At 36.7% G+C, this 13,988-nt stretch overlaps 1 protein-coding gene across 1 annotated transcript in view; it reads right to left on the reverse strand.

The window, feature by feature from the left end:
* Positions 1-1,445: 1,445 nt before the first annotated feature.
* The window catches only part of sntg1 (syntrophin, gamma 1), a 33,844-nt gene continuing 21,301 nt past the window's right edge, over positions 1,446-13,988 (reverse strand). The window contains exons 13-19 of the mRNA XM_031294070.2: positions 10,476-10,514; positions 8,464-8,580; positions 6,642-6,713; positions 5,732-5,884; positions 5,454-5,546; positions 3,459-3,569; positions 1,446-3,321 (exon numbers count right to left, since the gene is read on the reverse strand). Coding sequence (XP_031149930.1) covers positions 3,139-3,321; positions 3,459-3,569; positions 5,454-5,546; positions 5,732-5,884; positions 6,642-6,713; positions 8,464-8,580; positions 10,476-10,514 — 768 coding nt within the window. The 3' untranslated portion in view covers positions 1,446-3,138. The remainder of the gene's footprint in view (positions 3,322-3,458; positions 3,570-5,453; positions 5,547-5,731; positions 5,885-6,641; positions 6,714-8,463; positions 8,581-10,475; positions 10,515-13,988) is intronic.

Genomic DNA, 13,988 nt, shown 5'->3' on the forward strand with positions numbered 1-13,988 from the left:
TATAACCAATCCACTCAGCTTCTCCACCTCACTCCTTAAGTTTTCAAACATTTTGAGCTTAACAACGCTCTGCAGTCAAAACTGTGACAGGTATCAAGGTATCAGCCATAGGTAGGCCTATCAACAAAACTCAAACAGCAGAAAGGTCGCACACATCTCATGGTCAAAGTTCCTGAGTAAATTTACATTTAGAATAGCTCCCGGAGGATCCATCATGCTCATTTTAGCATTTAGCCACTATTAACCAGATAAAACGTGCACCTGTTGACCTGGTGACGCAACACATGGGTTTGTTTGATTTGCGTCATTTAAGTGCTCGCGGGGGTGGTGCATTAAACCAGTGATTAATTAAGGTAGATGCAACCTATATAGGCTACCTACGCCGACATAACGCTTGGAGGTAACCAACAATGACGTAATTATTTAGCACATTGCATTGAACTGTTCACAAACTGCTAGGCCCAGCCCAGGTGCGACCACACCCCCCGACACTCGGCTAGTATTCAACATAATATTTCAGTGTCAGCTTTCTGGGGCTCTGCCCTCCTGCGGCCGCAGACACACCTGCAGCTTCTTCTCTGCTGCAACTGATGATTTTTCTCCTTTTTTTTGTTCCATTGTCACACAGTTTATCAGGACCTTTGATTTTACTCTGCAACAGACTTGAAATGCCAGTAAGCTACTAGGCTACTTGAGAAAATACTTCTACAGTAAAATTACGGATTTTAAAAAAACAAACTACTAAAAATAAGTACACACAAAAACAACTTTGTTACAGTAACGAGAGTAATTTGCTACCTTCACCCTAATCGACAAAACGTAAGTGCACTTGAATGCTATTGTGAAGGGGAAAAAACTAAATTGTAATAACACTTTTTTTTTTGCATAATTTTATCATTACCATGTATTTAAATATGTAAATATCATACCTGAAATATTAATTTGAGTAAATTGAAGTTCTATTTTAAGTAGGCCTATGTCAATATTGACTGCAGATACTGTAGCCTATTTAAATAGACTTATTTAGAATTTAATGTCAATGTTTTAAGTTGTAGGCTTATATCTCAAGAAAGGAATAGTTCGGCACTTTTGGAAATGCACTTTATTTCGCTTTCTTGTCAAGAGTTAGAGAAGATCGATACCAATTTTACAATGGAAAGTGGTATCAATCTTGGATCAGCACTTGAGTAAGAAAGCAAATTAGTGTATTTGAAAAAAAGAAAATGTCAAGCTATTCCTTTCAGTGTCACGTATATTTCAAGCTGTAGGCCTACTGCTTACAAGTACAAAAACAGTATGACAAAAATATCACCGTTTACTACAGAAATTATAGCACACCTTAGAGTACAATCAAAATGCATTTTTTCACATACGAACATTTGAATAACGTGAAATTGTCAAATGAAAAGTCCCATACATAAAAAATAAAATCCACCACAAGTGAGCCATGTTATAAAAGGTCTTATTTATTCATTTATTATACAGCATATTTGTTAATAAAACATCTGCAAAAAATAAAATAAACCTCCCTCTCTAGATCCTGTGTTATATGGGTATATGCAACTGAGAAACATTTTAAAGCACAAAAGCATCACTCAGACTTTCTTTGCATAGACTACACCACCATTAGTCTCCCTCAGACACTTGGGTCAGCTTAACAAGCCCGCACGGTACAAAGCACTTTACTGACCCCATTTAATTTGCTATCCTCTAGAGTTTACTTACCCATGGGCCTCTACTGTTTGGAGTCTACTCTGTAAATGGAAGGTAAGAGCGTGACTAATTGTGCTAATTGACCTGAACTCTTTTTTGAATATGATAGTTTAGTTTGTCACTCTGCTTCATTTATAAACAGTTTAATACAGACTGAAGTTTAAAGGGTCATCTTAAACCTTTGGAGGCCACAATGCTATATATTTTTGTTTTCCTTGCAGGTGCGTTTTCTCAATTGTCAATGAAAAGTTGTTATATTTACAAGCTGAAGTAAAACAAATAATCCAAAAATACACCATAGCTGATTGTATTCTTCAGAATTGGTCCATTTAGTAAATGATGAAGAGAGCACAAGGTTATGAGCTCCATCTACCTGGTCATCTCTGGTGATCAAATTAACAAGTGTCATAATCCCTACAGTAATCGCTTTAATTCATAATTCTTTGAGGTCATTTGAATGTCAGTGTTTATTTACATAATCACGTTTTGAGGAAAGAAATGCTATAAATATTATGGAAAGTGTTTTCTTAGCATGTTTAGAAGTTGTATTGTCAGATTATAGTTGTGTGGTGGTTAGTGATGATCAAAGTGTCATTCTTTCATCCGTACAAGAAAAACTACACCTTCATACAGCCTTTCTATCCAGTAATCCAGGAAAGAGTCATATTCTGACCTCAACCTGTGGGTAAACTTCATATACAGAGAAACATAAATGAGGTTACTCAGTATATTCATACACAAATACATCCAAAGCGTTCATTTAATCCAACCAAAGCTGCCAGCAAACGTCTGTGTAATTAAGTGTTGTCAAAATTCTGATTCAGAATCAGATTTATGTTGCCATTTAGCTTTTAGTTGGACTCTCCAGTGGAAATTAAATTGTACTAATTCAAGTATGACTGTAGGTAAACATTTTAAACTCAAAAACACACAAAGAAATAGAAATATAGAAAGCCTCATCATATCCAGTGTCCAGACAAACAAGAAGTTCAAGTCATGTACCGTCTGACGTGGAACAAAAAGGCTAAAATCTGATTTGTTTTAACTCTCCAAATCTTGAATAAACTTACTTAGAAAAGCAGACTACCTTGGGAAAAGAACTGCAGTTTTCTTTGTGATGTTTTGGTCACCATGATATCTGAGGACAAATTCACTTAAAAACATTTTCAATCACACATTTTGTGTCCACAGCGTCTTTGTGTGACATTTCCCAAAGTAGAGGTTGATGGTTAGGTCCACAATTATTCCAGAAATCCTAGGAATCTGAAACTTCTACCAAGATATCAAGTATATCCCTCTCAAAGAGGTCTTTTATTCCACCGATGTCCACCCTTAATGTCATGATTTGAACATGTTCCAGTTCTCCTGTTCACCACTTTAGGCCACGGTCACAATTTAAGTGCAGCATCCTTTTAGAAGGGCCTGTCAGGTGGTGTATTTGAGTTTAAGTGTCTGTGAATTACATGAGATACTGGAAAGAGAAGGAAACCCAGTGGTAGTCGCGGTGCCTTGGCTCTCCACAAACATTGGGTCCAGACAAGCGACTTTGGCAGCAAAAAAAGCATGAATACAATGAAGCACAGCGAAGAGGTTTGAGAACTCCAGCTCCTGAAAGAGAGAGAAAAAAAATCAATACTCAAGTCAAATGCAAATAATTCATTTTCTATAACCCTGTTGCTTTGAAAGTCTTGTTGAATAACATTTTCCTTGACATGCATCTTTAAATATGTCTCAAAGTGAATTACCTTAGCTTCAATAGATTTTGAGTCTTGATTTTGGAATAAAAACTTGATCTTGCTTTTTCCATCATCAGATGACCCTTTTAGTTGGGAGAACTTGTATCTCCACAGGACCGCCTGAAATGTAGAAATTACAAAGAGTATATGAGTCTAACGTTAAACTTTAAACAATTAAAACACAACTATAAATCTTTATTTTCTGAATGCTTTTTTATGTCACTATTTCATGAATAATTCACATTAAAAATCCACGTAGACCCAGTGAGAAATGGGGCACGCCAGCACATCAACCAGACAGAACTTGTTATTTTTGCCATGGGGAAATTTAACAAGCCACAGTTATTTCACCCGATATAGCAGAGCTTCAGTGATTCAATTAGTGTGGATCTGAATAAACAAAAGCAGCACATTAAGCCAGTTTCCTCAGGTAGACAGCTGGCCATGCTTTCACATGAATATGAATATGTAACTGTTCCTGCCACTGTAATACTTACTGTGACATCAATCTGATTAATTATGGCATAAGAAATAATGTGTAACATACCATATACAAGATGTCTCACTGTGATTTTTTGACAAAACAAATCTTTTACAGTCAGAGCAGAAATTCATGAAGTGAGTTTTGACCTCTCCAGCTTTCCTTTAAAACCCAATTTGACTGACAGAGATGAGGATATCACAATCTCCTTCATGTCAATCACAAGCACCTACTGTCATATTATATCTGTATTGTGGCCTACATGGAAAAAGTCTGTGTTAATTTGGTTTTCTCATATCCTCACGAGACTGCATCTGCAATTCTTTTATTTTAGTTAAAGTAGGTGTTATGCTATCTTATATCTACTATTTCTATTTTCCCACATTTAAGTGCTCTATTTATTACTTTATGTGACAGCTGCAGATACTTTACAGATTAGGATCCCATGTAAAAAAAAATAATAATATGACTTTTCAAAAACATATAGTTACATTAAAAATCCAATATTATAATATATAATAAAATAACAATGGCCGCAGCCAGTCTCCTGTATAATGAGCATTTTTTCTTTTAATAAGAGCTCTTTTTTAATATGTTTTGAGTATTTGATTTGTTCTAGATATTAGCTTGATGTAAATACAGTTTAGATACTGTATTTACATCATTTCATATATAAAAATGTTGTGTTTTAATTTTTTAACACTATACTCATATACTGTCAGAGGAAACAATGGGCATGGGAAGAACATGCAAACTCCACACAGAAAGAGCCCAGCCGGCTGGCAGCTTCAAACTCAGAGCTTAAATAATTGTGCTATATATGTCTTGGTTCTGTCATCCTTGGTTTATATGTTCCAATTAAGTTTTTCTATTTTTATATTGTGTTTTATACGGGAACAATAAAAACTAGAGCCATGTGGAACATCTCACTGGGTCCTGAGCCAGCATATTACAGCTCAACTTGTCGAACAGAGTCATAGTTCTCTAACATGCTTTTTGAAATGTGCCAATAGCAGCTTTTAATTAGAAAGTAATTCCACCCAGTGTATTGTCTGTGATTGCAGTTTACATATGGATTGCGTTTTGTGCATTTCTCTCTGTAAACAGTACGCTGGCAACATTTTTATCGTCCTTGGGGGACATTGTTGCTTCACATTGCAGGAATTAGGGCCAAAATCTTAGAGAACAATATGGCAGTGCTTGTGTCCTGCTCATTCACATAATGTGTACCAGTGGAGTAGTCTGCATGGCTCTCAGACTTGGGGAAAGGCCAAAATGAACTGCAGGAAGGAGTGAGAGGTTTGAGCTGAGGGAGGGGGACCAGCCGTCCAAACAAATGTACTCATACTCCCAAAATGCACACAGTGCAGAATAAGTTAGCAGCACTAAAAAAAGAAAAGGGGAGGCTGAAGCATCGTGATTAGTTTCATCACACTGTGTACAATACAGCTGTCTGAAATCACCCAACGAAAAGATCTCCCTTTCACATTTGTATTGATGATAAAGTAGTGTCCCACACTCACCTTTGAAGCTGCATCAAAGCACACAAAGCCATTGCTGAAGTCAACTGTCAGTCCCATAAGGTGGCTCTCCATGATACAGGCATACGTTTTACACTACAGAATAGAAGAACAAGATGTTACCCACAAGAGCTACGCAAGCACACAAAAGCCTCTTTTGCTCTGCTGAAAATGTCACATGAACGTTATCAATCTCTGTACTAAAACGACTGAGCTGGAACTGTGTGCTAGATTAAAATCATCACAATTCCCTGCACGTTGCATACTGTTCAGGTGCAGACCTGTATCCTCTCCACCTCCAGGAAAGTAGCCATCTGAAAAGCCTTTTCCCAGATCAGCAGCTCGCACTCCAGTTCCACACTGAAGAACATGTCCTCCCCGCTCTCCGTCTGGACGCTGTAGCAGTGCTTCCTCTTGTCCAGAAGGTCATTATCCTAAGATAAGACAGTACGGCTGCCATGCTGATCAGGTACGGATGGGCAGAGTGACGTGGAGATAAGACAAAGCAACAGCAATGCAGTTTCCTGAAGCTAAGGGGAGGTTTATTTACTCTGACGAGAGTGAAGACTGCAGACTGCAGTTTTACTGTAAGAGCTCCAAACATACATGATGGCAATGCATATATATGCAAGCTGAACCATAGGTTGTTTTACCCTAATGTATGTTTGTCATGGCTTTATGTCACCTAAATGGCACAGTGTAATAGGTATGGCAGAGTACTTCAAACTATATCTGATTTAACATCTGAATCTACATGAATAGAATTGCAATCACGTTTCGAGAAAATTAATTGCAGATAGATTCTCACAATTAAATTTAAAGTGGCCTCAAACCTGCAGAGAATGAATACAGTCTGAACCTTGAGTGTCGTGGGATTGAAGTAGAACACATGCAAATTAATCAGGGAGTTACGTATATATTACATTACATTACATTACATTACATTACATGTCATTTAGCTGATGCTTTTATCCAAAGCGACTTACAATTGCTATACTGTTTATCAGAGGTTGCACGCCTCTGGAGCAACTAGGGGTTAAGTGTCTTGCTCAGGGACACATTGGTTGATATATCGCAGTGGGTGAATTAAGTCAATTCCCCAGTTTTCTACATTATATATTCTCAATGTATCCAGTGTGAGGGGTTGCTTCTCTAAATGTTCAAGAAATGAAATGGAAGCGGTTGTCTTACCTTTAAAATCTTGCACATTATCTCATACACGGTAAAGCTCTTCTCTGCTCTGGTCCAGTCCCATGTTGTCACCTGTTTGATTAGAAGGATGGCTTGATTAAAAAGGGAAAGAATACAGTCTCTAAAATAATTTTATAGTGTTAGTCTTATTCTATTTTAGCTGTTTTTATATTATCTTTAACAAATATTTATATATTATTTGTTTTTAACTGCTCTTTCATGTTTTATGTAAAGCACTTTGAATTGCCTTGTTGCTGAAATGTGCTACATAAATAAAGCTGCACTGCCTTGCTTAAAAGTAAACCTGATGCATGTTTTTGTACAGATGACTCATTTGGAATTACCTTTAAATAAAATCCCACCACCCCTGATTACTGTTGATACGCTTGTCAAGATCTTAGTTTACAGTTTAAGGTGTATCTATTGAGATTTAGCATTTTAAATTAGCTAAAACTGTGAGTTGGGTAATGATCCATGTAGCTATAGGATATATAGAAATGTAGGAACACTGTTCATGTATTGCAGGGTAGAGATAGTCTGACAAATAAAAATGTCATTAAAATATTATTTGTGCTAACATAACCCTTAGAATGGTAGGATGGTACAGAAAAACAACTTGGACAAGCAACACGATAGATTTATGCTTTAATGTTTGTATCTTCTAACAATAGCTATGCCTTATCTTTAGCAAGAGAAATGGATTTAAGGATAACGATTGATCATTGACTTTGGCAAACAAAACACTATCTCAGTGATTCTCAAAATGCGGTCCTGGGACCCCTAGGGATCGTGGCACTCCGTCAGGGGGTCTGTGAAAAGTTTTTATATTCATTCATTTAAATGATGATGATATAAAAACAAATATTTTCCTTTTTAAATTTATAATCGTTCAAATATTATGTTCTAATCTAACAATTCTATAACTCTTAGAATCTGTTTAATACATGTCTAATATCTTTCTAATACATTGTTCTATCACTTTACTAAGACTATGATAGTGTTAAAACAAAATTCAATTAAAATTATTCCAAGGGACATAGCCTACATGAGGGGGTCCCCACCTGGTATATTCTCTATTTTGTAAGGGTTCCTTGGCTGTAATTTTTGTAAAAAAATAAATAATTTTAAGATTACTTTTTGGGCTTTTTCCACCTTTGTTCGATAGAACAACTAGGTGAGAAAGGGGGGGAAGACATGCAGGAAATTGTCACAGGACGGATTCGAACCCTGGATCTTTGCGTCGAGGCATAAACCTCTCAGTATAGGTGCGCCTGCTCTACCACTGACCCAACCCGGCCACAGGCTGAAATTGTTTTTGACAACCTCTGCCATTTCCTTTGGAAGAAACACTAACGTTAGGTTTCTACTGTAGGCACAAAAGCCAGGCATGCTAACATAAGGGGAACATTCCTCAAACTGTAGGTAAGTCTTCAGTAATGAAGAAGCTTGTCACATTGTCTAAAAGAGCAGGGTTCTATTTTCCACCATCCACTCACATTAGCATATTCCATTTATATCAGCACATTCAAGTTGAGCAGGCAATTTCAGTTTTCTATCAATCTTTCTCACCATCGACAGCTTATCCCTCTTGTCATAATCACTTAAGCGGCTGGCAGAATGTAAACAGATTTAATGATCATTCTCAATCAAGAGGAAGATCAATGCAGCACAAAGGATTATGAGTGAGCTGCTTCCTCTTTATTTTCTAACAGGAAAGCTTTTCTCCCTCAACAATACATTACCTTGAAATGAAAAACAACACTCAATTCAAACACAGACGTTTGATGGTTTAAAGAAGTTAGCATGGTAGGTGTACACTTACAGGGGGTGCTGAAAACTTGAAGAGTGAGGAACCCCTCAAAGCGAGGAACTTTGGTGAATACATTCGGTCCTGAACGGAGTCCTGCTCCTTCTCGTCGACCCAGCCCATGTAGATAATCTGTCAAACAGTGAAAAAGAGACATGTGGTCATGAGGGATGCGGACTGTACAGGGGTTATAGGCAAAAGTAGAGGTGTATGACATGGAAGATACAAGCATATCATTTTATATCATGGGTGAACAGATCTATACCTAGAGTATCTTTACGGCTGATACTAAGCTTTGTTTTTGAGTGTCAATACTGGCATCAATAGGAACAATCAATACCAAATAAAATGCATGGCCTCGCATTGGCTCAAGTTTTGTGCTCTTGAAGACATTTCTTAGTGGACACTAGAGTCTCTGCTGTTGTTTTGTGCATGCATGCAGCAATCAGCTTATTAGTTCAAAGGATTCACACAATAAACATTTGCTATTTCACCATTAAAAAGTATCTTTTGTTTTATCATGTATGTGATTAAGTAATTGACTGACAAATGTTAAAAAAATAAATGAAAAGATGCCCACTCCGAGTTTTGGTTATTTCACATGATATTTGTGTTTGTGTGCAGTACTTGAATAAAAGGATAAAATATATAACAACGGATAAACTATTTAATGGTACTTATATAAAAATTTGTTGGGTTGTTTGCTTACATTGCTGGATCAAACCAGACCCACAGAGTTTAATAGTATTAATAAATAATAATGTTTTTTTTCTCTCCAAATTACAACTTGGTGAATATTTAGTCATGAATATTCAATCGTATTAAGAAATACTTGAGAAACCAAGCTCTCAGGGGCTTTAAAGATTAATGATGTAGGCACATTGGTTTTTGGTTTATCTAGCAGAATACTGTAAAAACCTGACAAATCAAGGTACTACATAACACTGATGCAAAATGATATAAGAATCCAATGTTATCATTTAGCAGTGCACTCTTGCTCACTGATTTTTAACATTGCCCACAATGGTCTAATACACATAGAGGTACTTAATACGTAGCTAAAACAGTATAAGCAGTGTGTGGCACAGTATTTTTCTCTTGTGAAGCAGTTTGTGACTTTGTCTGTAAAAGATGCTATATTAAATAAATGTATGTATCATTATATTGCCCACTCCTACTTGAAGGCAAATGGTATAAAGTAAAATGGGCTGTACTCGAAATACTGAAAAAAAAACAACAGACAGCTATATTGCCTCCGCAGACCGTTCCCCCAATACGTGAAATACCTACTTTTTTCACGGCCACATGCACTAAAACGTGGCCGGACCAACTATCAAAACAGAGAACAGATTAGCTTGGATTACACAGAGTGAGTGTGTACTTCCTTCTCTGCTTAGGACGCCATTACTCCACCAGATCTTTACATAGCAAATATTTGTCAAGTACAGCCCCTTTAAGTAAAGGAGAAACTCATGGTGAAATGAAGAGAAAGAAAGCAAAGCATACACTTAAAATGTTCTGATACATGATTTCAGACAGTGTATGTCACCATCAGTAATTCAGTGTGATTGCAACCCAAGTAAAATGTTTGCTTTCTTTTGCGTTTGGAGTTTTTTGATGGATGGCAAAACAAGATCGTGAAAGATTCGGGACAAGCAGTCTTGTCTCATCCTGCTTTATTTTTTTAAAAGAATTGTCAAGTGAATTCCCACGCTTTTGTGCGGCAAAAGCAAAAGAAATCAAAATAAATAAGTAATAAAGAAGGAACCCCATCGTCGCATTAACTCCATGTTTGGACTGAAGATGCGAGTTAACTGACTGAAGGCACTCAAGTTGTTTTCTGATCATTTCTCAGTGGATAGACTTTAATGATGCAAACATTCTCCTTGTGTTGCAATAGTTGGCAAGATATGGCTGTGTCCTTTCTGTGACTGACGGACCTGGTTAGAGATTTACTTGTGATTTTTAAGATATTGATAAAATACACAAATTAAAGTCAGTCAAAGCTACTCAGAGAAACATCTTACCTGCTGGTTAACTGGAAAATTGCGGTTAATCTTCTTTACCTGTTAAATTGAACAAGAACATCAATAACTCATTTAAATACATCCTGCTAACAATCAGACACCAATTACTGGAAGAATGTAAAATAGTTATGGGACCCCATAGGGACAATCAGTGACAATGTGTCTAAGAACTATGAATCACAGTATTCGTGCTAACATGTTAACACAGCACTGAAGGAACACTGTTAGAGCTATACTTCATTTATTCAACGCATGCAAATTACAAAATAAGATAGATAGAGTCATTTCCACAAGGACCCGAGGCTCTTCCTAAAAAAAAAAAAAAAAAAAAATCCATTCTCTCTGTGATAATAAAAGTGGGGAAACTAGCGAGAGAGCAGTCAGGCTTTAAATTAAAACATTTTGCTCAGATCACAGGTATCATTCACTCTTAATCCACACTATACTATCAATATAACTCTTTCTTAGCAGCACTACACCAAATTAAGCCATCCTATACCCATCCACCTATACAGGTGAGAACAAGTCACAGCTGCTTGTTTTGAAATGTTACTGAAGTTTGGGCCAAAGGAGAGAACAGGATGTTTTTTCAGTGGAGGAGCTGAAACAAAACAGCCAGATAACAAGATGGTATACGGGAGCGGTGACAGTGGGTTTGTTCAGATTCAGCTGTTGGTTGTTGTGAACAGTCACAGTGACTGCAGGTCTAACCCACCTCTGACACAAACAATGAAAGGCTGTGGGGTCCAGTTCTGTTATTACAAACAAATCATGCATCTCATCCTCTACCCAAAAATAAGAACTTTCACTGGAAGTGAAAAGTACCAAAAGTCATTAACACTTACTCTACAAGTGCTGTACTTACAAAGAATTGCAGGTGCTGGTACTTGACTTATGTATTTCAGTTTTGAGAGACTTTCTAATCCACAGCATTTTAGAAAAACATTGTGTTTCACTCCGCTGCACTAATGCTGCAGTTATTGTAACATTGTACCTCCTTGTTCATTGCCGTTTTCATTGCTTATACAACAATATATCATCAACATAAAACATCATACCCAATCCACTGCAGTTAAATCCTATACTGTTTTATCATATTTGCTACTTGTAGAGTGATGCAGCTGTTATTAAACCTTTGTCTAATCAGGTAAGTCCCATTACAATCAAGGTCTCATTTTCGAAGGAATCCTAAGGACATGTAAAATAATGCAAGATACTAAAGAACAATAATATACAGATCAGATTTAAAAAATAAAATACATGCAAAACAGAACATGAAATTAAGTTAAAAAAAAAAAAAAAAAAAAAATCGACATCCCTCAGTTACAACAAGTACATTCAAAAACATTGAGATTTGAAAGCATGTTCCTAAAATGCCCCAATGGTACCATACTGTGGTAAGTTCATACATATGCCACATTTCTATGCCAGTAATTTCTACCACTGGTGCACCTTTTTATCTAGATTCTGTACAAATGTTTTATTTTATTTTAGGAAAGGAATATATATTTACTGTTTATGTTTAAGTACGTATACTTTTCTGGTATACTGAGCATCTTTGGCACAACAATTTCATATTTTATCAATTGTTATCTCAAGTACTAGTTAAGTTGCAGAAGAACATTTTACATTTGTAGAGAGCAGAGTGGACTTCCTCCTCCATCGCTTAGAGAACTAGAGGTGTTTTTTTCATGACAAACGGTGTAATATTTGACTGCAATCAGCTCAGTTCAATTTCATGACAGTTATCAAATAGAGACTGAATCTGCCCTAGAAGCAAAGAACGACCCTACTCTTAATTAGGTCCTTGATTTTCATATTTTTAGGTGTGCTATTTTTGTTCAATCATGTGTGAGATTCCCCTGTTTAATATGTGGAGCTCATTCATTTTCATTTTTTTAAAAGGGCTATCTATGAATATTTATTTTGACTTTTACAAAATGGGTAAAAATTTGTTAACACAAGCTCCTCAAATACATTCCCTGGTTTTACAGTTTATTGTTTTTTTTAAGGTCTTTGCAGGACTCTGGCTGATCCTCAGCATGATACATCAATCAATAAATCACTTTATTTGTCCCAAAAGAGCAATTGGTTGAGCAGCAGCAGAAATGAAAACACAAAGCACAAAAACCCATTGAAACAAATGACACATCATACAAAAGAGTAAACATATGTTTGTTATAGAGAAGCCCTGAAAGGCAAGGTAAAAAAAAAGTTCTTCAGTTTTTAGCATCCCTCACAGCTTTAGGTCTGTCTGTGTGTCTGCCACTGTGGTTCAGAATGAAATATCTCAACAACTATTGGATGGATTGCCATGAAATTTCATTCAGACATTTAGGGTCACTAGACGATATATCCTACTGAATTTGGACATCCTTCATCTTTTCGTTTAGTGCCACCATGACGTTCACAATTTTCAAGTATTGAGATTCATGTCCCCCAAATTGTAATGACTTTGGCAATCTCTTCACTTTTCATCTAGCTCCATTATCAGCTCAGAATCTTTCTGTGGTTTATGACCAAATATCTGCAAAACAAATGACATTACCATCAGCCTCAGATTAATTAGCAAATGTTAGCATGCTAACACACTAAACTAAGACGGTAGACATGGTAAACATTCTACCTACAAAACATCAGCATGTTAGCATGTCAATGTTAGCATTTATCTCAAAGCACCAGTGTCCGCCACACAGAGCAGCTAGCATGGCTGTATACTCTTAGTCTTGTTGCAACTCTTTTGAATTTTCTGGTTATATTTCAATTCATTTTCTATTACTGGAAGCACATTCTGAACCGTCACAAAACAACTCTGTTTGTTATAAACTGAGGTGAACAGTGTGCTTATACTGTGTGCAGCAGGAAACATAAAATCCAGAGCATCAACTAAAAGGATACACGACAACATAACATTCAGGTGTCAAAGAGTGATCTACTTCTAAATCCAGGTCATTGTCTGAAAAATATTGAAGCTTATTTATTATCACTGTAATGGTTTGGCCATATTAAAATCATATAGTCTTTAGGACATCTGAAATCTGTGTATCCTACACCCATCTAGTTTGCCAGCTCATTTACACACCTCAGTTAATGCTGAGGCCAGAGAGAGAAATACACTCTCCATTGTTGAGGCCATTCTGGCAGTGAGCGATCAGTGTTATGTTTAGTACGTCCATGACTTCGTCCACTCCAATCAACCAGGGCTCCATTATTCACCAGGACACACAGACAGACAGACACACACACACACACACACACACACACACACACACACACACACACACACACACACACACACACGCACGCACACGCACGGATAAATGTGGTAAAATTAGACACTCGGTTTTGTTTGAGCCACCACACATGATGGAGCTTGTCAACAGTATTTGTATTTGACCACACTGCTGAGCATCATCACCCATCTGGAAACATGCTTTGATTTCTTTAGAGCAATATGCTCACAACAAGAGAAATAATACAACATTATTTCTTTGTTACTTGTGGCCTCTTTTT

This window comes from Sander lucioperca, chromosome 9 (assembly GCF_008315115.2).
Source record: "Sander lucioperca isolate FBNREF2018 chromosome 9, SLUC_FBN_1.2, whole genome shotgun sequence".
Classification (NCBI taxonomy): Eukaryota; Metazoa; Chordata; class Actinopteri; order Perciformes; family Percidae; genus Sander; species Sander lucioperca.